The sequence below is a fragment of the Lontra canadensis genome, unplaced genomic scaffold (genome assembly GCF_010015895.1).
Source record: "Lontra canadensis isolate GAN:19392208 unplaced genomic scaffold, GSC_riverotter_1.0 scaffold161, whole genome shotgun sequence".
Lineage (NCBI taxonomy): Eukaryota > Metazoa > Chordata > Mammalia > Carnivora > Mustelidae > Lontra > Lontra canadensis.
Window position 1 is genome coordinate 632190 of NW_022631155.1, and position 26665 is coordinate 658854.

The following is a 26665-nucleotide window of genomic DNA, read 5'->3' on the forward strand; positions in this document are numbered from 1 at the left end:
AAAAATTAGTGAAAATGCAGTTTCATTGCCTCTTCTCTCTCAAATTGGTTATGTTTATTCCTCACCAGTGAGCAATGACTCTTGGCAATTGGAAATTTTCCCTGGTCTCTCAAGAGCATTTGAATCAGAATGCAGAGAAAGTGGGATACTGGCTTAGAAATGGAATGCTATGCATATGATCAGTGATTGGAAAGGAAGGTAGAAAGGTGACAGTTGATAATTCTCTAAGAGAGTAGATCTTAAGTGTTCTTACCACACACACACAGACACAGGTGACTATATGAGGTGATAGAGGTGTTAATTTGATTGTGGTAATCATTTCACAGTGTATACATATATTAAATGATCACATTATACATCTTTACAAATCATATTGTACAACTTAAATGTATACGATTTTTATTTGACAATCATAACTCAGTAAAGCTGGAAAAAAAGAAAGCTAACAGCTGAGAAAATTTGGATGCTCTCCTGGTCTGAAACACTTTCTAAGCTAAACTCCTTCCTAAGGCCCCAGATTTTGACATGCCACAGGTTCAGGGACCCAGGGTCTTGAGTTATGTATTTAATGAATATCTATCTTAATGTACTGATAAAGCTAGTGAGAAAATAAGGAGGACAAAGAGCATAATGTTAGTAGAGTCAGAACGAGAACAACTGGGAAACTTAAAATGCCAATTCTAGGTATTGTCAACTTCACTCTCTTCCCAGGGATGCTTTAACTGTTTAGATACCTGCTTGGTAACAACTGTCAGCTGCTGCTTGTCAACAGAGAAACTTCCCTGGGTATACAGTGGACAGCCAGGTTATGAGGCAAGTAATACAGTAAGAGAACTAATCAAATAGCCTAATGAAAAAAAAAAGAAAAAAGAGGCTATGATTATGAATTCATAAAAGATATAATCATGATTCTTTTTAACAGATGGTATATATTTTAGTCTGACTACTGTTTGTGAAAATCATGCAAAGTTACCAGAGTATCCAAAGACCATAAAAGAAGAAATTGGTGTTGATTAAAAAGAAATTAGCACAGAGACCTCTTTCCTGGTGGCAGTGGGCTTGAAATTGTTGTACCTGTTTCCTGCCTAGCCCTGGAAAAAGTGGCTGTGTTCATTTCAAGACCTCACTTACAAGTAGTAAGGCACAGAATGAAGGGGAGCCTTTGTCTATTTTGAAAGCCTCTTGGGCTGTCAGTTTCCTCTTATTCTATAAGATGCTATACTCCCAGATGCAACATAGTTAGGAGTCCATGTCTATGGGGTTTTGTCTAGGAATCCATGCCCAGGAATCTCCTGGCTACTTTTATGTGAAATAGACGGACAGGCCACATAAACAATGCTAATAAGACTATTTCAAAGACTAAATGCAACTGAAAGGGACAGGTGGATTATAATTCTTCAAAATTCAAAATGATGGTAAGAAGGCAAAGAGCAAAGGGAGGACTCTATGGTCAAAATAAGGGGGGAGTGGTCTACCTATGAGGCAATGAATGCCTTCACTGTAATGCAGTTGTCAAGTACCTTGGCCCTAGAACCTGCTAAAATTAAATCAGACTTGTAGTCCCTTTCTAGAAGCCTGCTTTGATACACTGCACAGTGTTAGAGAATTGAAGACATTCAGGGTCTAACACTAAACCAGAAATTCTTCCCCAAGTGCTATAAGTCATCTTTGCCTAGTGTAGTGCCTTTCCCAGGAGGCAGATTTAAGTTTATTATTTGGGATATTTTATTTAAATGCCTCACAAAACAATGACATTTATTTGTCAGTTTGGAGGCCATCATTTTTTGAGAGTATAAAAGGATTCAATTTGCAAAGAAGGGATTTATTTCATTGTTAGAATGGTCAGGTCAAAATTGATTGTTTTTGGCCAAAGGTCATGGTATACTTATGGAGCAAATAATCACTATGTGATTTCCCCCCAATAATTCTGACTATACAGAAAATAATGTTAAAAAATGGATACCCATAACCCAGGTTTTTTAAATCTTAAAAATTTTTCCCTATTTTTTCTCATAATAAAAAATCTTTGGTGATATAGATGAAGTCCCCTATGTACCTTACCCTGATTCCATTTTTCTCTCTCACTCTCTCCCCAATTAGAGATAATTAAAACAATGAATTTGCTTTTTTTTGGTAATTTCTACACATATTCTAGACTTATAACTAAAAATGTATATATCACATGGAATAGCAAATATTGCAATAAATAACACAGTGGTTTTCAAACTATAAATATATTTCAAATTATAAAATGGATCATAGCTTGTGTATTATTTTACAATTTTTTTCAACCATGTATCAGAAGTTATTATTTTTGATACATTTAACTCTAATTCATTTATTTTAACTGCTATACAGTATTGCAGTGTATGCATATTTTTTATTTATACATTTGTCCAATTATCTTGCCAATGTGCATTAGGCTCTTTCTAAATTTTTTGCTATTATAAACACTGATAACAATAAACATTCTTTTTTAAAAAATTTTATTTATTTGTTTGTTTATTTGAGAGAGAACGAGATCACAAGTAGGCAGAGAGGAAGGCAGAGGGAGAGGAGGAAGCAGGCTCCCTGCTGAGCAGAGAGCCTGATGTGGGGCTCGATCCCAGGACCCTGAGATCATGACCTGAGCTGAAGGCAGAGGCTTAACCTGCTGAGCCACTCAGGCACCCCAAGAATAAACATTCTTGTACACATCTTCTTGAGAACATGTTTGAGTTTTTGTAGGGTATGTACTTACAGATAATTTTTTTTATTTGTAGCAGTTGTACATTTTTAACTTTTTTCAGATAGGACCAAATTACAATCTTAATGGGTTGTAACAATTTATAATCCCACTGGCAGGGTATGAAAGGCTCATTTCTCCACAGTTTTGTTAACTTTCTATTATTACACTATTTTTTTGCCATTCTGATGAACATGTAATGGTGTCTAATTGATATTAGTGCCATTTTCCTGATTACCTTTGAGGTTAAGCACTCTTTTATGTGTTTAGTGGCCAATATGACCACTGAAAACAAGGTAACTTTGCCACCACCTGCGCTACAACCACCACAGTAAAAGTAGAAACTCCATGCAGATCTTGTTTCCTCATGTTGACACTTCTGAACTGAACTGAAGTTTACTGTTGGAAATGCATGCATGCATGTGTATGTGTGTGTGTGTGTGTGTGTGCATATTTGTGTGATTGGTGTTTCTTAGGTCATTAGTCTGATTCTAGCTCCGAAACACTGGTAATTTAAGTTTTGATTCCTATCTTATGAAGGCAGAACTCATAATATGGGATTTTCTACAAGATTTTCTAGAAAGGACAAACAAATGACAATGAACAGTAATAAATATAGATAGACCTACTGTACATTTTATTAGTAGTTTTCTAAGGTGTGTATGTGTGTGTTTATAAATGTATTTGAAGTTTTGCAACTTTCTCTTTTGTCCCCTATTAAGATGATTGCATGATTTCTCTCCTTTAATCTATTAATGCAGCTAATTATATTAATGGGTTTCTCTAATGTAGGTCATCTTTTATATTCCTTGAAAAAAATCAGACTTGATAATGATTTTTAAATGCATGTATTGGTTTATTTAGCTATTATTTTTTTCATGATTCTTTGTATCTGTGTTCATAGGAGTTCACAATTTAGAGCACTTCTCATGACCTCTCTACTCTTGTCACCCTATAATTTGTTCTTTACAAGATGGCAGTGATTATAACACACACACACACACACACACACACACACACAGTCTGGCACCCACACATACACACAGAAAATGGTTTAATGGAACGTCAAGTACAAATTACCCAGTTCAAAAATAAACAATTTTTTGGCCAATCTTATTTAATCTGTATTCCTACCCCTATCCCCAGTTGTTTGTCCCATTTTGTCTCTTTTTCTTTATTAAACTTATTAGGAGCTCCTTTTCTATATTATAAGTATTGTCAAAGTAACCTGTTTTGGGTTTTGTTCATCATATGTATTTTTTATTTTTTGTTTCCTGTGTCACCAATTTTTGCATTTATTTATTCATTTTTTTTTCTTTCATCCTTCCCTCTCTCCCTCCCATCCATCCATACTTATTCCTTTTTTATTAGAAGCTGATCAGATCTCCACCATCTATGGCCCAGGTGGAGGAGCACACAGTGCAGGGACTAACACACATTATGAGTAGTGGCAGGGGGTGGAGGGAGCAGGGTGGTTTCAGGATGTCTATGGTTGGTTGGAGGTGGAAGGAGAGTAGGAAACAGAGGTAGAGACCAGAGGTGTTCCTGCCACTGCTGCACCCCTGCCTTCCCCACAAGTGTCAATTATCTTTTTCTTTACTTTACTAGGGGTACTGTGTGGTTCTTCTGGTTTCTTGAGATAGATTAGTTTAAGCTTTTATTTTTTTAAGGCTAACATTAAGGCTTCTTTATAGCTATCAATTTCCTTCCAAGTACCACTTGATTGTCCCACTGCAAGATTTCATATTCTGTGAGCGCTTTCAGTGTTTTTCAGTCCTAATATCCATTATGGTTTTCTTTGTTTCTTGAAATTTTTATAGTAGGGTTTTTAATTTTTACATGTAAAACTTTGCTATAAATTTCTAATTTAATGCCTCATATTGAAAAAGATGGTTTGAAGGATATGAAATATTTATGTGTCTTGAGATTTGTTTTATGACTTAGCACATGATCACTTATTTTTTGTAAAAAATGTGTTTTACTAAGATGTGATTAAGTCTCTATATATACAGATACATATCTATCTATATATCTGTGTATATATATATATATATATATATATATATATCTTAGCTCCTCTTGTCATTTGGGTTGTTCACTTATTTTAATCATACAAATCGTTCTGATTGTTCTTTCATTTATTGAGAATCAATGGGTTTGTTACATTCTCCTTATAATTCAAATTTGTCTTATGTATTTTGAGTCCCTGTTATCTCATAAATAAAAATTTAGAATTGGTATTTTTCCATTGAATATACTTTATTTTTTAATGTAATGATATTTTTATCCCAAAGAAAAATGTTTGTCTTATATTCCACTCTGTACTTTATAGCTTTACCACATTATTTTGATAGTATTTTCCCATATATATGTTTCTATTGCTTTACTTTTAACCTGTGTTTTTATGTTTCTTTAGGCATGACTCATATATGCATAACATGTAGCTACACTATTTATCCTTAGAATATATTGTTTCTACTATCTCATTTGTTCTTTTCCCCATGTTTTTACATGCTTTATTTTTACTTGTCTTCTATAGATTGAAGCATTTTCTATATTCCCAATTGTTTTTCTCTACTATTTTATAAGTTTTATATTTTATGTCTCGTACATTTTTAGTGGTTACTTTAAACATTAACATGCATACTTGACCTAAAGTTAAATATCTCCACACTCCTCCCAAGTAATACAACAGTGCATTAACCAACATATCTCTACTCCTTCCTTCCATTAGATTTACTCTAGTTATTTGTTCCACCTAGTTTTTTTAGTCCTTATTATCATTTGTAGAGAGCCAGTATTTATTTAGTTTAACCATATGTTGGTTAATAGTTGTGCTCATTATTCCTTCATCTATCTTCCTGCTATTTTAATTTTCAACTACATTAAGAACTTATTTTAATAGTTCTTTTCATGAGGATTTATTCAATCATTTCTTTATAAAAATATTTATATTTCATATTTTCTGATGCTTTTTGGTGGAGGAGTGCAAGATGGTGGAATAGGATAACCCTAAACTTGCCCCTTCCCATATTTATAACTAGATAACACATCTAAGTCAATAAATGAGAGAGTGCTCCAAAGACTGGCAGAATAAACTTCACAACCAAATGTAGAGAAGAAGTGCATCAGAGAGGTTGGGAAGGGCAGAACCAAAAGTGGGGAGCTGCCCACAGAAGGGATAGAACTGTGGTCATGGAGAAGAGAAAGCACAAGGGAGCCCACACAGGGAAAATAAATCCCTGTGACATCTGGCTTTGAAAAGCAGAGGGGCTGAATTCCGAATTTGTATAACTGGCAGGACTTGGAGCCTGGAGTTTTAAAAGTCAGCTGACTCAGCATTAGGTAAGCTGGAAGGGTAACTGATAGCCACGTCCCTGCCCTTAAAAAGACAATAAACTGAAGAAAAGCAACATAGAAGTGACAGCTTGCACAACTGGAGGGAGATCTGTTTGTATTTTTGTGGAGTGTATTGGGGAACTTCTCTGGGAACAAAAGAGATGTGGTACCATTTTCTTTCCCTACCCCCCAGATAAACTCAGAGCCACCTATGAGAGGTGGGACTACACAGACACTTGCAACCTAAACTGTTAGCAGTGTGTCCCACCTGCAAGTTTTCCTAAGGACTGGTCCACTCCAAGCTTGCTGGCCTGTGTCCTGGACTTGATATAAATTTTGTTTACATTGCACATGCCCCACCCTGCTTTTGCCTTGCAGTGCTGCACCCATGTGGCCACCATGCTTAGGGATCCTGCCTATTGCTAGTGGCTCAGTATAAACTTTGTTAATGCCATGTGTGCACCTTGACCAGCAACTGCATGCACAGATACTTTGTACCCCTGGCTACCTCCACTGCTGCATGCTTCACTCTTGGTTACTGCTGTGATTTGAGGGATCAGCCTAGGACTAGCAGCTCAGTGCAAATTTTCCTAACACCAACATCCCACCCCTGCACCTTCCTATGGTCTATGGTCTCCCTCAGAGCTAGTATGTCTGGGTCTCACACCGCAGAATGCACACACAGCCCACAACAGGCAGAAAGTCAGTGCAGAAGTCTGGACTGAAAAGGAAAGCTACACAGACACAACAGCAGGATGCAAGCAACACACATAGGAGGCTTCCTTGAAGTGCCAGGTTCTGATGAACAGGGGGCACTACACTACAGGGCACTACAGAAACTCTTCTTCATAAAGAGCAAAGTGTGTAGCTGACTTTCCTAAAACAGAGAAAGAGACACAGAGAGGTATCAAAAAGAAAAGACAGAGGAATTTGTTCCAAATGAAAGGATACAAGAAAATCACAATAGAATATCTAAGTGAAACTGAAATAAGTAATATGCTTAATAGAGAATTTAAGGCAATGATCATAGAGATTCTCATTGGACTTGAGAAAAGAGTAGAGGACATCAGTGAGACCCTTAACAAAGAGATAAAAAATAACATATCAGAGATTAAGAACTCTATAAATGTAATTAATAATACAATAGATGGAACACATGTAAGCTACAGGAAGCAGAGGATCATATCAGTGACTTTGATGATAGAACAATTGAAAGCAATCCAGCTGAACAGTTAAGAGACAGATAATGCATAATGAGAATAGACTTAGGGAACTCAGAGACCTCATCAACCATAATCATATTAATATTGTAGGGATCCCAGAAGAAAAAGAGAGAGAAAGGGATACAGGAAATATATTTGAAGAAATAATAACTGAAAACTTCCTGAATCTGGAGAAGGAAACAGATGTCCAGTTCAGGAGGCACAGTGATCCCCCAGCGCGTTCAACCCAAGGAGGTCCACACAAAGACACATAGTAATAAAATGGCAAAAAAAAAAAGGATACAGAAAGAATTTTAAATGTTACAAGAGAAAATAAGACAGTTATATACAAAGGAAACCCAATAAAAATCAGCTGATTTTTCAGGAGAAATTTTGCAGGCTAGAAGTGGGTATCGTGATATATTCAGATTGCAGAAAGGGAAAAATCTGCAGCCAAGAATACTCTATCCAGCAAAGCTATCATTCAGAATAGAAGGAGAGATAAAGAGTTTCTCAGACAAACAAAAAACTAAAGGAGTTCATAACAACTAAGCCACACCTACAAGAAATACTAAAGGGGATTTTTTGACAGGAAAAGAAAGACCATAAATAGGAGTAAGAAAAGTAGGAAACACAAAAGCGTAAAAATAAGTATATCTGTAAAAATGAGTCAAGGGACTCTTGACACACTTACATCAATAGAGCATTTAAATAGAAAATCAACAAGGAAACACTGGCTTTGAATGACACTAGACTAGATGGGTTTAACAGTTATATTCAGAACATTCTATCCTAAAACAGCAGAATACATATTATTTTCAAGTGCATGTAGAACATCCTCCAGAATAGATCACATTTTAGGCCATAAGACAAGTCACAGCAATTTCAAAAAGATCAAAGTAATACCATACATGCTTTCTGACAACAGTGCTATGAAACTGGAAATCAACCACAAGAAAAAAAATCTGCAAAAAGCACAAATTCATGGAGGTTAAATAATATGCTACTAAACAATGAATGGGCCAAACAAGAAATCAATGAAAAAATTCAAAAGTACATGGAAACAAATGAAAATGAAAACACAATGGTCCAAAATGTTTGAGATACAGCAAAAAATGGTCCTAAAGGAGGAAGTTTATAGAAATACAGGCCTACATCAAGAAGCAAGAAATATCTCAAATAAGCAATCTAACATTATACTTAAAGGAGCTAGATAAAGAACAACAAACCAAACCAAAACCAGCAAATGGAGTGAAATAAAAAAATATTAGAGCAGAAATAAATGATATAGAAATGAGAAAAGGAATTGAACAGATCAGTGAAACAAGGAACTTGTTCTTTGAAAAGATCAATAAAATTGATAAACCTCTAGCCAGATTCATCAAAAAGAGAAAAAGAAGTACTAAAAATTAGAAATGAAGGAGGAGAAATAGTCAACACCCCAGAAATACAATTGTAAAACAAAAGTCCAGGACTAGATGGCTTCACAGGGAAATTCTACTAAACATTTAAATAAGAGTTGATACCTATTCTTCTCAAACATTTCCAAAGAAGAGAAGGAAAGCATCTAAATTCATTCTGTGAGGCCAGTATCACCCTGATACCAAAACCAGATAAAGACACACACTACAAATGAAGAGAACTACAGGCCAATAGCTCTCATGAACATGAATGCAAAATTCCTAAATAAAATATTAGCAACCAGATTCCAACAACATATTTTTAAAAAACCATTTATCACAATCAAGTGGGATTTATTCCCAGCATGCAGGGTGATTCGGTATTCACAAATCAATTAAAATACATCATGTCAATAAAAGAAAAGATTAAAATCCTCATGATGATTTCAACAGATATAGAAAAAGCATTTCACAAAATACAACATTCATTAAGGATAAAAAAAATCCCTCAACAAAGTAGAATTGGAGGGAACATACCTCAACATAATAAATGCCACATACGAAAATCCCACAACCAACATCATCCTCCATGGGAAAATACTGAAAGCATTTCCCCTAAGGTCAGGAATAAGATAAGGATGTCCACTCTCACCACTTTTTTTCAATATAGTACTGGGAGCCCTAGTCATAGCAGTTAGACAACAAAAAGAAATAAAAGGCATCCAAATCAGTAAGAAAGAAGTAAAACTTTCATTATTTGCAGATGATATGATACTATATGTAGAAAACCCTAAAGATTCCATGAAAAACCTACTAGAACTGATTAATGATTTCAGTAAATCCACAGGATACAAAATCAATGTGCAGAAATCTGTTCCATTTCTATAAATTAACTATGAAACAGCAGAAAGCAACATTAAGAAAACAATCCCATTTACAACTGCACCAAAAATAATAAGACTCCTAGGAATAAACTTGAACAAAGGGATAAAGGCATATTCACTAAAAACTATAAAACATTGATGCAAGAAATTAAAGACAACACAAAGAAATGGAAAGAGATTCCATGCTCATAGATTGGAAGAACAAATATTGTTAAAATATGTATATAACCCAAAGCAAACTACACATTTAATGCAATCCCTATCAAACTACCAACAGCATTTTTCACAGAACTAGAACAAAAAATCCTAACATTTATATGGAACCACAAAGACACCAATTTCCAAAGCAATTTTGAAGAAGAGAAGCAAAATAGAAGGAACCACAATTACAGATTTCAAGTTACATTCAGAAGCTGTAGTAATCAAAACAGCATGGAAATAACACATAAATAGACACATACATCAATAGAATAGAGTAGAAAACCTATAAATAAACTCACAATTATATGGCCAACTAATCAACGAAGGGGGCAAGAACATCCAATGGGAAAAGATGGTCTCTTCAACAAATGGTGTTGAGAAAACTCGACAGCAACATGCAAGAGAATGAAACTGGAACATTTTCTTATACCACACACAAAAACAAATTCAAAACAGATTAAAGACCTGAATCTGAGACATGAAACCATAAAAATCCTAGGAGAGAATTCAGGCAGTAGTGTCTCTGATATCAGCCATAGCAACATTTTTCTAGATATATCTCCTGAGTCAAGGGAAACAAAAACAAAAATAAACTATTAGGACTGCATCAAAATACAAAGTTTCTGCAAGGCAAAGGAAACAACAAAAGTAAAAGGCAATCTACTGAATGGGAGAAGGTATTCACAAATGACATATCCAATAAAGGGTTAGTATTCAAAATATATAAAGAACTGATACAACAGAGTAATGGGTATTAAGGAGGGCACATGTTATGATGAGCACTGGGTGTTATATGCAACGAATGAACTTGTGAACACTATATTAAAAACTAGTATGCTGACTAATTGAACATAATAAAAAAATAAATGAATAAAAAATGAAAAGGGGACACACAAAAAAATAACTGATACAACTCAACACCCCCAAAAATCAAATAATCCAGTTAACACATGGGCTAAACACATGAACAGACATTTCTCCAAAGACATCCAGATGGCCAACAGACACATGAAAAGATGTTCATTCCCACTTAACACCAGGGAGATGCAAATCAAAACTACAATAAGATATCACTTCATACCTCTCAGCATGGCTCTAATTAAAAATATAAGAAACAAGCATTGATGAGGATGTGGAGAAAAAGGAACCCTCTTGCACTGTTGGTCAGAATGCAAATTGGTGAAGCCACTATGGAAAAGATATGGAATTCCTCAAAAAGTTAAAAATAAAACTATGCTACAATCTAGTAATCACACTACTGGGTTTTTTACCACCCTCCAATGCAAAGATATTAATTTGAACTGATACATGCACCCTTATGTTTGTGGCAGCATTATTTACAGTAGCCAAATTATGGAAGAAGCTTAAGTATCCACAGAGAGATGAATGGATAAGGAAGATGTGTTGTATATACACAATGGAAGATTATTCACCCATACAAAAGAATGAGCTCTTGTCTTTTGCAAACGCATGGATGGAGCTAGAGTGTATACTGCTAAGCTAAATAAGTCAGTCAGAGAAAGACAAATACCACATGATCTCACTCATAGGTGGAATTTAAGAAACAAAACAAAGGAGCAAAGTGGAAAAAAGAGAGAGGGAGAGAAACCAAGAAAAAGGCTCTTAATTCTAGAAAAGAAACTGATGTTTACCTGAGGGAAGGTAGGTGGGGAATTGGTGAAATAGGTGATGCAGGTTGAGTACACTTCTCATGATAAGCACTGGGTGATATATGGAATTTTTGAATCACTATATTGTATACCTGAAACTAATATAATACAGTATGCTAACTGTAGTGGCATTAAAATAAAATTTAAAAGATATTTATGGAGCAGCTACTGTACATCAGGTGCTAGAGATATAGCAGCAAATAAAACAAAGTCTCTGGTCTCAGGAAACCTCCAGGTTTGTGGAATGAAAGAAATAGTAATCAAATAAAAATACATTTTGTCAGTGCTATCTGAAAAAATAATACATGAAGAAAAATAATACAAAGGAAAGGGGATTACTGTTTATGATAGAATGTTCAAGGAATGTTCCTTTGATTTGAATACTTCTGAATAAGACCTGAATGCTGTGATTGACACAGCCACGAAACTCTTATTTTGTTAATCTGAAATTATCTATATTTGACGTTGCTCTTAAATGATAATCTAGTTGGCTATAGAATTCTTTTGGTTTCTGTTTTTGTTTTCACAAAGTCTTTTATCAGTGAAATTATTTCTTTGTAGGTAATATGCCTTTTCTTTTTTTTAGTTTTTATTTATTTTTTAACTTCTTAAATTAAATTCATTGTTTATGCACCACACCCAGTGCTCCATGCAATACATGCCCTCCATAATACCCACCACCTGGCTTCCCCAACCTCCCACCCCTCACCCCTCCAAAACCCTCAGATTGTTTTTCAGAGTCCACAGTCTCTCATGGTTCATCTCACCCTCCAATTCCCCCCAACTCACTTCTCTCCATCTCCCCGTGTCCTCTGTGCTATTCCTTATGCTCCACAAATACGTGAAACCATATGATACTTGACTCTCTCTGCTTGACTTATTTCACTCAGCATAATCTGGTCCAGTCCCGTCCATGTTGATACAAAAGTTGGGTATTCATCCTTTCTGATGGAGGCATAATACTCCATAGTATATGTGGTCCACATCTTCCTTATCCATTTGTCCTTTGAAGGGCATCTTGGTTCTTCCCATAGTTTGGCCACTGTGGCCATTGCTGCTATGAACATTGGGGTACAGATAGCCCTTCTTTTCACTACATTTGTATCTTTGGGGTAAATACCCAGTAGTGCAGTTGCAGGATCATAGGGAAGCTCTATTTTTAATTTCTTAAGTAATCTCCACAGTTTTCCAAAGTGGTTGCACCAACTTGCATTCCCACCAATAGCATAAGAAGGTTCTCCTTTCTCCACATCCTCTCCAACACATGTTGTTTACTGTCTTGTTAATTTTGGCCATTCTAACTGGTGTAAGGTGGTATCTCAATGTGGTTTTGATTTGAATCTCCCTGATGGCTAGTGGTAATGAACATTTTTTTTCATGTGTCTGATAACCATTTGTATGTCTTCTTTGGATAAGTGTCTGTTCATGTCTTCTGCCCATTTTTTTTTACATGATTATCTCTTTTGTGTGTGTTGAGTGTGAGGAGTTCTTTAGAGATCCTGGATATCAGTCCTTTGTCTGTATTGTTATTTGTGAGTATCTTCTCCCATTCCGTGGGTTGCCTCTTCGTTTTGTTGACTGTAATATGCCTTTTCTATTTTGTTGTTTTTAAGATCTCTCTTTGGTATTCTTCAAATTGACTATGTGTTGGCTTGGGTCTATTTTATTATATTGAGATTGCAACCCATTATGTTTCTCAAAGCTAGGGATGAATGTATTTAAACAATTGTAAGAAACTGTCATCTATTAGTACTTTAAATATTGTTTCTCCCCCATTTACTCTATTCTGTAACTGTAGAATTTTATTAGATTATACTGTTTTCCTTTTATCCTCCTGATGCTATACCTCTTTTTCATGTGTGTTCTTTTCATAATTTATCTGTCTGAAATGTTCACTGAACAATTTTTCTTCATATGAATTTCCAGTTCACAATTTCTCTTCATTGATGTGTAATCTTGTATGTAATATGTTCACTGAGTTATTTTCAATGTTCTTAATACCTCCTTTGATGCCTTTATCATTTTAGTTGCAGTTCCTTTACAGTATATATTTGATTATTCTATCATGCGAAGGTCTTGGAAGGGTCTAATTCAGTTATATGTTGTATCAGCTGACTCTTACTTGTGATCGTTTCCTTAGGTGTTCTGTTGTAAATTGCGAGCTTATTTTCAGCAAGCATTTACCTGTGGTCATGTCCTTCCAGAGTGTTTTTGCATTTGCTTTTGCAAGTCAATATAGAGGTATCCCCACATTGAGGCAAATTCCTATGTTAATTTCTCAGTTTGTAAACTCAAAACCAGGAAGATACTGTATATTTAGGCATCAATCCCATATAAAATTAGATTTAAGGTTGCTAAATCTCAGTAGAAATGCTTCCCTTAAACCCCTCTCCATCCAGAATCCATGCTTGGTTAGACAAGTTTCCTTTTAGAATTTTCATGTTGTAGAATGGTTTTATCTAGATCAATTTATCTAGTTCTCCTTTATGTTGAAGTTGGAACCATTCAGGGTCTTGGCTTTATGTGGGAGTCTAGTTCCACCTTTTTACCCAGAACAGTCCTGATTTATACCAATTGTCCCATTGTAGTTTTCGATAAAAACTCTTCTGACTCTCAAATATGTCCCAACTTAGATGATATTTATATAATATTCTAATCTTTAGTCAGAACTGTGCTTGTTTTGCTAGAAAAAGAGAAAAGCCAGACTGGCTGGTTTGTAGATCTAAAGAGCTCAGAGAAGAAGATAAAGATCAATTTATGAAGTACTTTCTAGGTAAGAGAAGGATATTGAAACTTACGTATGACTAAAAGTCATTAAGGTATTTTAAGCCACAGAGTTTTAGGCAGCTTCTTTATTATATCTGGATATCTAAAAGTGTCCCGCATGCCTAGGGCAGTTTAGTGATCAGAGATCTGGGTAAGGTTTGCACTGAGATTTGGGGACTAACCCTCTCAGTTGTTTTCTTGCTTCCAGGACTTTATCCTGAATTTTCAGCTCTCTGACTAGCCTTGGGGTCTATCCTCTGAGATATTAAGCCAGTGCATTTTCTGATTTCTGCCAAGCTTACAAACATCACTCAGCATAGTTTTGTCATCTGCCATTTAGTGGAAGACTTCCCTCTGGTTTCTGCCTGCATTTTTTTTTAACAGAGTCCCAAAGTCTTGTTGATATGTGTGTAGTGTAATGGTCAGCCAAAATTTGGGGCAGAGTATATATGCAGATTTTGGGTCTCATCCCTTCTGTGACTGTCTTTCTTCCAGGAGTACCACCCTAAATTTCCAGATTATTTCCCACCTTGAGCCAGTAAAGCTGTAGTATCTGCCACAGGAATTCTAAGTTTGGGGGGCACACATTGCTACTGCCATCTTTTAAGGGTAAATTTTCTTCAAGTTTTTGTCTGCTTACATTTGTACCCCATTGCTTTCAAATAGGTTCTTTTCCCTTCTTCTTCCCCTCTCTCTTTATGTTTTAATTTTATAATTAATAGCTACAGGAAGGTATAGCCAAACAGTTTAGTCAGCTATTACCAAAACCTGAAACATTTGTTATTTTAATTTATAGTTAGATTAACAGCAATTTTGAAAAAAAATCGCATGTTTATTAGCATTTTTTATCTATTTTATGAATTTTCTGGTATGCTATTTACCCATTTTTCTGTTTGTCTATTTTTATTTATAGGAAAGATTTCCTTATTTATCAAAGATAATAAAAATATAAACTCATCACTTGTATTTTGTGAGACTCAACTGAAATGTGTTTTGAAACTTAAGGTTTTCATTTTCTGGTGACTGTTATATTGGCCTTTAATGTTCATATTAGATCACTTAGTAGGGGAGACAAGGTAAAGAGTTTGTTCTTATTAGAGATGCTACTGCATAGAGAACAGAGCTCTTGCCTTTTCATAAGGCAGTCTTGTGTCAGCTTGTATGACATGCAGGGAATTGTTGGCAGTGAACTTCCTCAATAAAATCTTGTCAGATATGTTATTTTCATACCTATTGATCACCATGGCTTCATTTTTCAATCATAATCATTTGCCATACTTCCAGTAAGTACTATTAATATACTGCTGCTTCTGTGCATTGGAGGAAATATTGCAAATTGATTAATATTTGCTAAGGGCACTATAGGTCCTCATCAGAACTATGTTCATTGTTCTCTCTTTTTTGTCCCTAGGAGTACACCATTGATGTATTTTTTCGACAGACATGGCATGATGAAAGATTGAAATTTGATGGACCCATGAAGATCCTTCCACTGAACAATCTCCTGGCTAGTAAGATCTGGACCCCTGACACCTTCTTTCACAATGGCAAGAAATCAGTAGCCCATAATATGACCACACCTAACAAGCTACTCAGACTGGTGGACAATGGAACCCTCCTCTACACAATGAGGTCAGTGAGTGGTACCTCCCATCTAAAGTATATTCAGGGTAGGGCTTGAAAACAGCATGTTTTAGGCTATCTATTGAAAGTTTTGTTAAGTTTACAGATTAGAAATGGACATTTGGTATATACTGCTTTATATATTTGCAGGTACACACATTCATAGAGACATGTATTATAGATATACAAATAAATAAGAGAGTTGAACATATGAACATTCTCAGACACACAGAGATATATGTTCAAGATGTATGAATGTATCCATACTCAGAGACACATATAGACTAACACGTAAGCATATACATATTCAAAGGTCTTAAATTCAAAGACTCACAGCTATATACACAGGAAAAGCACTGTGATAGTCAGAATAAGCTGTTTAACTGCAGCAAAAAACTTTCCCTATAATGCAGAATTGTGAGAATCAAATGAGATAATAATGGATATTTTCAGAAGCACACAATGTTATACATAATATATAAAAAATTACAACAACATATCTTTTATGCCACATTACCTGGGAATGCTGAGGAGTTTGATGTAAGTGAGGTTTCTAAATAACCTAAGAATGTTTCTTTTTTTAAATTTTTTAAAGGACTTTATTTATTTGAGAGAGAGAATGCACAAGCATTGTACAATGTACAAGAGGAAAAGAGAGAAGCAGACTCCCCACTGAGCAGGGAGCCCAATGCAGGGCTCAATCCCAGGACCCGGAGATTATTACCTGAGTCAAAGGTAGCTGCTTAAACAACTGAGCCATGAAGTGCCCCTAGAATGTTTCTTTCTTTTGTTTTTTTTTAAGATTTTATTTATTTATTTGCCAGAGAGAGAGGGAGAGAGAGCGAGCACAGGCAGACAGAATGGCAGGCAGAGGCAGAGGGAGAAGCAGGCTCCCTGCCGAGCAAGGAGCCCAATGTGGGACTCGATCCCAGGACGCTGGGATCATGACCTGAGCCGAAGGCAGCTGCTTAAACAACTGAGCCACCCAGGCGTCCCCCTAGAATGTTTCTTTAAATATCATTTATATACAGAGGCATCTGGATAGCTCAGTTGGTTAAGCATCCAGCTCTTGGTTTTGGTTCAAGTCAGGCTTTCAATGCTGTGAGATTGAACCCTGCATCAGGCTCCATACTCAGGGCAGAGTCTGCTTGAGATTCTATCTCTTCCTCTCCCTCTGCCCCTCCCCCTCTCATGTTCTCACTCTAAAATAAATAAATCTTTAAAATAAATAAATATAATCTTACACACACACACACACACACACACGTATGCATACATATATATGTGTGTGTGTGTGTATATATATATATATATATATATAATGTATAATTTTGCCTTCAATAGAATGACTTTAAAAACATTTCCAGTTCCATAATATTCTTTGCCCCTAAACACTAAAAAACTTTCATGGTTCTTGTTTTGTGTTTTTGTTAACTCCTGTTCTGCCAGTTGTCCTAAAGCTCCCTCACACATTAATGAATATCAGTTTTAAGTAACTGAATTAACATTTTTGAATGGAAAAAATTTGATCTTTCAGTGCAGATTCTGTGGCTGTTTTAATTTTTTTTGTTATTTTGTACAATGAAACTGAAATATGTGGTGAATACTTGAAGTGTCCTTTCTCATATCCTAGTCTTCCATTACCTTAAATTTGTTCTTTATTGATGTTTTTCCTGAAAGAATTTGGTAGAGGAGGAGATAGGCAAGGAAGAATGGATATCAAATGAATACTTGAGAGAAAAATTGAATTATAGAGGAGGAGCTAAGAAACTAGAGGAGAAATGAGAATAAAAGAAAGAGTGATAGAGAAAAGAAGGAAAGTGGATAGAAGTGGGAAAAAGAAGGTGGAGAGAAGGGAAGAATAATCTGGAGAAAAGATCAATAAAATTAACATATATATTTCATTGATCTTTTCCCAGATCTTATATATTTACATATATGTGTGTGTGTGTATATATATGTGTGTGTGTGTGTGTGTGTGTGTGCATCTGCGTGTGTGTGTTGGAGCACCTGATTATTACTATTAGCATTCATTTTTGTACTACTATTTAGTAAGTATAATGTAGCCAAGATAATTGTAGGTGTTAAGGGGAGGAACGAGGAAGTATATTTTAGGCAGAGAAAACCAAGTTAGCCGTTACAGGCAATGGAATGGTTTCCTTCAACAGAAGCAAGAGAATGAGGTGGTCAGTTTTTAATTTACATATGCCACTCCAGTTACAGTGTAAAGAATGTATTTGAAAGGAACAAAACTGGAGTTATAGAAACGGGTTAATAGACAGCTTAAGTAGTCTGGGCAAGGAGTGGTAAAGTTCTCATTCACAGCAGGGGATTAAGATGGAGAAGGGGAGAGACACTGAGGAAATAGTAAAAACAGTCAATGTTAGAATGACAGGAAGGACGGGATTAAGGTTATAAGTACCCAAATAACATGGGCGAATGATGGTGCTACAAACTGGGCAGATCATATAAAAGTTGGAAGAAACAGGATAAATCTGCAAGGTTAAGTTTTGGGCAAGATAAGATTTAAAAGATTGTAGATTATCTAGGGATAGGTGTGTAATAGCAGTTGGATATACAAATCTTAAGATCAGAAGACAGATACAAGCTAGAGATGTGAAGTTTGGTATTGTTAGTATATTGGGACAACCATGTGAATGTATGTGATCACTTGAGGAAAGTATGCAGAGTGAGAAGAAAATTATGCCAAGGATCCAGTCATGTAGCATCATTATCATTAGGGCAGAAGGGGGAAAAGAGGAACCTGTGAAGGAGACCAAGAAGAAAAAGTAAGAAATGTCTTGGTAGAACCCCTAGTGTGCAGTATCTTGAAAACTGAGTGTGATAGTCAATACTTTTATTTTCAGTATTTTTAATTCATGTCCTTCTGGCTTTGTGGTTGTATTGTACTTCCATAGAACCTTGAAGTTAGGCATAGATAGATGACTTTGGCTAACCAAATGTGACTGGAAATAACATGAATCATTTCTGAGGAAGGATAATACATAATTTTCCATGCTCTTCTCCATGGCCACAGAAAGTAACATTATGCCAAGTGTCCTTGGCTCTATCATTCTGTATCCTTTATTGAAGATGACATAGAAGACAGTATCCCCCTCGCTACAACCTGAGATAGACAAGTAGTGTGAGAATTACATCTTTGTTGTTTGAGGACACTGAGATTTTTTGTTACTACATGCAAACCTGACCCATTTTGACTGATACATCAAAGGAGTAAAGGGTTTCAAAAGAGCTCACAGTGATCAATAATAATAATATCAGTAATAGCATAAATATAATCATTAACATCAATACAGTATTTACAGTATGCCATGCACTGCTCTTGTCACTTAACTTTTATAAACCAACAACCCTGTGAGATAGGTACTATTATTTCCACTTTTCAGATGAGGAAACTGAGACAAGAGTGGGTAAGAAAAAATTTAAAAATCACCTAGGTAGTAAATGGTTGAGTCAGCATTCATACTCTGGCAGTTTGGCTGCAAGTTCATGTTCTTTATCATTATTAATATATTTTTATAACATTATTGGTTATTAAAAAGAGAACATATAATATAGGGAATTAAATGTATTAGGTTTTACAACATGGAAGACATTGGTATTCTTCACATACACTGTTTCAATGTAGACTTTAGTGCAGCAGTGAGTTTTTAGGAGTTGACATAGAAGTAGTGAAAATAGTAAACACAGAAAATACTTCCTGGGAGCTTGTTTGAAAATGAAAGCAATGAGTATATTATAGATACATTCAGGGGTAGAAGAAAATAATTGCTTTTTTGAATGTAAATACTGGTACTTATTTGTGCAATAGCAGAGAGACACAGATTGAAAGTATAGTAGAAATGAGGTTTTGCTGACACCAAATTGCCAGAGAAAACTGTAAGCAGAATGGCATCAAAACTACCTTGAAAGTTTTACTTATAAAGGAAGAGGGACAACTCTTTTTGTCCTGAATGGAAGGATATGAGGCTAGATAAAAATAGGAAGGGAGATGGGAAGGATAGGACACAGTAGAGGTAGAATAGATAATGGATGAAGGAGAATTTGAAGAGAATAGAAGATAAGTGGGAAAATGTAAAGGAGGCATACTTATAAAAAGGCATAAAGGAGTTTGAAGAGGAGATGGGAGTGTAAACAAATGTTGAAAGAATGAAGCAGAGTATACATAAACAGAGGAGGGGCTGTGGAATGTGGTAGTTGGAAGGATGGATGAGGATGATGAGATGTGGATGGGTAAAAAGCTGTAAGAAAATGAAAAGAAAGTGATGGGCAGGCAAGGAAATCAACACATAGAGATTGAGGAGAAAGAATAGAGAATGAATGAGGAGAACAGGATAGTTAAGAGGATGAATAATAAAAAGGATCAATGATAGGTTTGTTTTGGAGGAGGGGTGGAAAAGAGAAGAAAGGAGAGAGGAGGATGGGAATGTTAAAATATGAAAAAGATGGAAAAATGATGAAATATGAAGATTGAGGAGTACAGAAGATGAAGCAGATCAAAGGATTAGTCACCTGAAAATAAGGTTAGATAAATGGGAAGAAGATGACTATTGAGTCCTTCATTCTAATATGAATTGGACAAGAAAGTGGAGTTTGATAAAAAAGGAAACTATGTGGAATTCCCTTGTGTTTATTCTGAAGTACAGCATAAAGGAGGCACAGAAGTTCAGAAGCATGATGAAGCCTTTGGTTCTCTTACATAGTAGATAATTCACTTCAGACCCAGGAGGGTGGGTCTGGAGGGAGACTTAGGTTCAAAACTGAAAATATTAGAGCTTGGCTCTATTTATGACCCCACAATTTATTCATCGAGTGACCTTTTGTAAGACAAAAATTATCTACTTTCTCATTCTGATAATAATGTAAGTGCTGCCTGTCTTGCAGACACATGAAAAATGTGAATTCGATAAGGTCCAAAAGAACACTTAGAATTTTTCAGGAAGTGTTATTCTACAACATTATTATTTTGACCCTTGGAAATCTTATCTGGATTCCATGGAAAACTACAGAACTTCAGCTTCTTAGAAAAATCTGACAAAGGACTGAATAGCTATGTAACTAGGGCAGTTTAGAATGAAACCTCATCTTGGGACTTCAGGACAACCATAAAAATGCAGGCCAAAGCTCATTACCTGCTGCTTGCTTCAGCACCACACATACTAAAATTAAAACAGTACAGAGAAGATGAAGCCCAGATCAGGATGATATATATGTTTAGAAAATATTTTCCTTTTTTTACAGACATGGATATATAGAAAACTTCATTTCTATTAATGACATTTATTGATGAAGATCTTGATAAATATATTCATTGTATTGTTCTTTATACCTATTGTATATAAATGTGCATAATACATAATGCAGTAAAAGCCAAGTTCCACTGATTATTATTTGGAATGTGTGCTGAGCTACAGAGATAAACAAGACACAGCTCATGCTTTTAGTGACCTTACAGTCTAAAAGTTAAAGCAGACATTGTGCACAGATAGATGCACAATATATATATTTTATACAATAGTATAAAAGCCCTTAAACTGAGGGGATAAGAAATGTGATGGAATCACAGGGTAAGGAACAACCAAATTTATGTGGAGGCATCAAAGAAAGTTGTAAAAAAGAGCCAATTAATCCTATATCTTGAATCTTGAAGGAGGTATAGGTAACAAACAGATGAGGGATGAAGTGAGGTATAGGAGGGTATTCCAGGTAGAGGAGATAGCATGTACAAAGCTAGGTATTCATGAACTGTCACCATGAATCAGAAAATTCATGCCTCTTGTTAGAGCTTTCATTAATCTATTCTTCCAAAAATATTTCTAGAGAGCTTAATGATATCCAAACAGTATTCTGGGCACTAGGAATAAAATAGTGAGTAAAAAGGAATGTGGTCTCTGCCCTCATATAACTTACATTCTAGTGGGGAAAACAAACAATAATGATAACAGAATAAGTGCTAAGATCAGAGAAGTACAGAGGGCTGTGGAATCATATAGCAGGGATAAGGAGGTGAATCTGTGGGAGAATAACCACAATGGATTTCAGAGGAAATTACATTTTTTAGAGAGAGTGTGTGAATTAGGAGGTACTGCAGAGAGAGAGGGAGAGAGAAAATCTTAAGCAGGCTCCACACTTGGCACGGAGCTGGATGTGGGGCTCAATCTCCTGACTCTGAGATCATGACCTGAACCAAAATCAAGAGTTGGATGCTTAACTGATTGAGCCACCCAGATGCTCCAGAGGAAATCAGTTTTAAATGAGACCTAAAAGATGTGTAGAAATAAATTAGACTAAAAGATAGGGAGGAAATGTTCCACAGAGAGAGTATAGCAGGTATGAAGTCCAGGGGAATGAAGTGAGAGAGGTAGTAATGATACACTAAAGAAATGAAAGGAAATTCAGTATGACTGAACCGTAGAGTAAAGTGCAGAGAAGTGACCTAGGGTGGAGAGGGATTCTTATGAGCTACATTAGCATAAAAATGAGGGGGATCCATTAAGAGTTTATTGCAGGGGGATGGCACAGATTTACATTTTAGACAGAGTGCTCTGGTAACAATGTGTAAGGTAGATTAGAAGAAGGCAAAGAAGAAGATGAGGTATATGTATGAGTGATAATACTCTAACAATAATAATAATTACTTTGTGTTGGACACCTAGTATGTGCTAGACACTTTATGTAAATATCTCCAATCTTCATGAAAATTATTCAATATAAACATTATTATCCCTATTGAACTGATCCAGAAAGTGAAGCTTAAAAATTAAAAATAGGAGGGGTGTCTGGGTGGTGAAATTGGTTAAGCACCCAACTCTTGTGATCTCAGGGTACTGAGACAGAGCCACATGTCAGGCTCTCTGCTCAGTGTGGAATCCACTTAAAATTGTCTCTCCCTTTCTCTGCCCCTGACACTTGTGCTCTCCTTCTCTCTCTCTAAAATCAATCATCAATTAATCTTAAAAAATGGGAGAGGAATTATGATGGTGGAGGAATAGGGAGACCCTAAATTTGTGTCATCCCTCAAATACATCTAAATAGTTATTAAATCATTCTGAACACCTGAGAAATCAATATGAAGAAAGAAAATATGAAGAAAAAAAGGCAATATGAAGAAAGAAAAGCTGCAAGTCTACAATTAGAAAAGTGACCACTTTTTGGAAGTTAGGAGGTATGGAGGGTTGAATTGGGTGATAGCTGAGGTGCTAAAGAGGGAAGAGAACCTGCTCAGGAATGTTATCACAAAGTATCATAAGCAGTGAAATACAAAATCAGAATGTTTAGAAGTCTGCTGGAATGGGGGGAGGTCCCTGGTTTAAAGGTACTCTGGTGGTAAAGCAGGGCAGAATCCCAGGTGTGACAGCATGATCTCAGGATCCCTGGGGTCACAAGAAGATTGGGTGTCATCTAAGTGCTATACTGTTCCCAGGAATAGAAGCATGGAAGCTGGCTGAAAACAAGAATAGGTGCTAGATTTCTGTTCTGTGTTGCCATAAACTGAAATGCTGCAGAGTTGTGTGATTTCCTGGGCATGTTCCAGCAAAAGTCAGAAGCATGGCAATACCCCTCCCTTTCCCCTGGAAGGAGCAGAGTAAGTCTTTACCACAAGTCCATAAAATTTGGAGCTTTGAAATTCAGGCATGTGCCTGATACAAAAACACCTAGTCATAGGCCTGGTAAACACAGAGTTCTAGTGGAAACTGGAGAGGTAGGAGTGATTGATTGCTTTTCTGTGAGGGCTCCCTGAAGAGTGGAGGGCATGAACTTTCAGCTCCAGGCGCTAGAGAGTGGGGCGCCACCATATTCATCTCACTCATCAGTGCTGAAAGCCTTCAGGGAGCAAAATGGCACCACATTGTGGAATCTGGAGCCACTTACACTGAGCCCTCCCTCTGTGTAAGGGAGGCACATTTGCAATAGGGCAAGTCCACTGAGAATCAGTAAAACAGGCCCCACCTTCAGAAGACCAGGACAAACAACTGGCTGGCACCAAGTTTACTGATCATAGAGGACTGCAAAGTTTCAGTTCTTGGAAAGAACAGTACATAGCATTCTTTGCATTTTTATTCCTTAGTCTTTTAGAATTTGTTCACTTATTTTCCTGTTTTTTCCTATTCTTTTTAATTTTAATTTTTACATAAACCATATATATATATGTATATATATATATAATTTGTTTCCTTTCATTGCATTATATATACAATATGTAGGGTTTTTTCCCCTTATTTTGGGATCTAGTGTCTTTTAACAAGCAAATCAAAACATACCCATGATCTAGTGTTTTGTTTTGCTTTGTTCTTCTTTTTGGCTTTGTTTTTCTGTTTTCATTGTTTTTTTTTTTCTTCTTTTCTTTTCTGGGCAAAATGATGAGATGGAGAAATGCACCACAAAACAGAGAACAGGAGGTAGTACTCATTGCCAGGGATTTAATCATCATGGATATAAGTAAGATGTCTGAGCTAGAATTTAAAACAACAACATAAAGATACTATCTGGGTTTGAAAAAAGCATGGAAAACACTAGAGAATCCTTTACTATAGAAATCAAAGTACTAAAATATAGTCAGGCTGAAATTAAAAATGCTATTATCAAGATGCAATCCCAAATGGAGTCCATAAAAATGAAGATGAACAAAGCAGAAGAGCAAATCTGGAAGATAAAATGATGGAAAATATGGAAGCTGAAAAGAAGAGGAAAAGAAAACTCTTAGATCATGAAGGGAGATAAGAGAGCTGAGTTATTCCACAAAGTGAAGTAATAACTATATTATAGGCATCCCAGAGGATAAAAAGCAGGAGAAAGGGACTCAATGTTTATTTAAACAAATTATAGCTGAGAACTTCCCTAATCTGGGGAAGGAAACAGGCATTCAAGTCCAGGAAGCATGGAGAACTCCCAGCAAAATCAACGAAAATCGGTTAACACCTTGACATACAATACTGAAGAATGCAAATTTCAAAGATAAAGAGAAAATTCTGAAACCAGCTTGGAACAAGAGCTCTTTAATCTACAAGGGTAGACACATGAGGCTGGCAAAAGGTCTGTCCATATGGACTTGACAGGCCAGAAAGGACCAGCATGATATATTCAAAGTGCTAAATCGGAAAAATATGCAGCTAATAATACTTTATCTATCAAGGCTATCATTCAGAATTGATGGAGAGATAAAGAGTTTCCCAGGACAAACAAAAATTAAAGGAATTTGTGATCACTAAACAAGCCCTGAAAGAAACATTAAAGGGGATCCTTTGAGCAGAGAGACCAAAAATAACAAAGTCCAGAAAGTAACAATCTACAAGAACAACAAATTTACAGGTAATACTATGGCACTAACTTCATATCTTTCAATAATTACTCTGAATGCAAGTGGACTAAATTCTCCAAACAAAAGATGTAGGGTTTCAGATTGGATTAAAAAACAATAACAACAAAAACAAACAAGAATGATCAATATGCTGCTACCAAGAGACTCATTTTAGACCCAAAGACACCTCCAGATTGAAACTGAGAGGGTGAAGAACAATTTATTGAGCCAATGGATATGAAAAGACAGCTAAAAGGGTGCCTGTGTAGCTCAGTCTGTTAAGTGTCTGCCTTCAGCTCAAGTCATGATCTCAGGATACTGGGATTGAGCTCCATATCAGGCTCCCTGGTCAGTGCGGAGTCTGACTTCTTCTCCTCTCTCTCTGCCACACCCTAAACTACTTGTTCTCTCTCTCACATAAAAAAATAAAATCTTAAAAAAAAGAAAGCTGGAGCAGCCATGTTTATATAAGACAAACTAGATTTTAAACCAAAGACTGTAATAAGAGATGAAGATGGACACTATATCATAATAAAATGTTTTATCCAACAGGAAGATCTAACAATTGTAAATATTTATGCCCCTAACCTGGGATCAGCCAAATATATGAATCAATAATATAATTAAAGAGACTCATTGATAATACAGTAATAGTAGAGGACTTTAACACCCCACTCACATCAATGGATTGATCACCTAAGCAGAAGATCAACAAGGAAATAAGGGCTTTGAATGAGACACTGGACCCGATGGACTGAAAAGATATACTCGGAGCATTTCATCCTATAGTAGCAAAATACACATTCTTCTTGAGAGCCCATGGGATATTTTCCAGAATATGTCACATATTGAGTCACAAATCAGTGTGAACTGGTACAAAAAGACTGAGCTCATACCATGCATATTTTCAGACCACAATGCTATAAAACTTGAAGTCAAACACAAAAAAAAATTTTTGGAAAAACCCATAAATACATGGAGGTTAAAAAATATCCTACTAAGGAGTGAATGGGTCAACCAGAAAATTAAAGGAGAATTAAAAAAAAATACATGGAAGCAAACGAAAATGAAAACATGAAAGTTCAAAACCTTTAGGATGCAGCAAAGGCAGTCCTAAGAGGGAAGTATATAATGATACAGGCCTTCCTCAAGAAACAAGAAAAGTCTCAAATACACAACCTAAACTTACACCTAAAGGAGCTTGGGGGGAAGAAAAAACAAATAAATCCTAAACCCAGTTGGAGAGGAGAAATAAAGAGTTAAGTAGAAATCAATGACATAGAAATTAAAAACAACAACAACAACAACAAAAATAACACAACAAAACTCCCCCCAATAACCATAGAACAGATCAGCAAAGCTAGGAGCTGATTCTTTGAAAGAATTAATAAGACTGATAAACACCTAACCAGATGATTCAAAAAGAAAAGAAAAAGGACCCAAATTAATAAAATCATGAATGAAAGAGAAGAGATCACAACCAACACCAAAGAAATGAAATTATAAGAGAATAATGAGGAAATACATGCAAATGAA

At 35.8% G+C, this 26665-nt stretch overlaps 1 protein-coding gene across 3 annotated transcripts in view; it reads left to right on the forward strand.

Moving 5' to 3' along the window:
* GABRA3 (gamma-aminobutyric acid type A receptor subunit alpha3) overlaps positions 1-26665 on the forward strand; it is a 358344-nt gene that overhangs the window by 241689 nt on the left and 89990 nt on the right. For all 3 annotated transcript variants that reach the window (XM_032845269.1, XM_032845270.1, XM_032845268.1), the window contains exon 5: positions 15599-15819. In XM_032845269.1, the coding sequence (XP_032701160.1) occupies positions 15599-15819 (221 nt within the window). The remainder of the gene's footprint in view (positions 1-15598; positions 15820-26665) is intronic.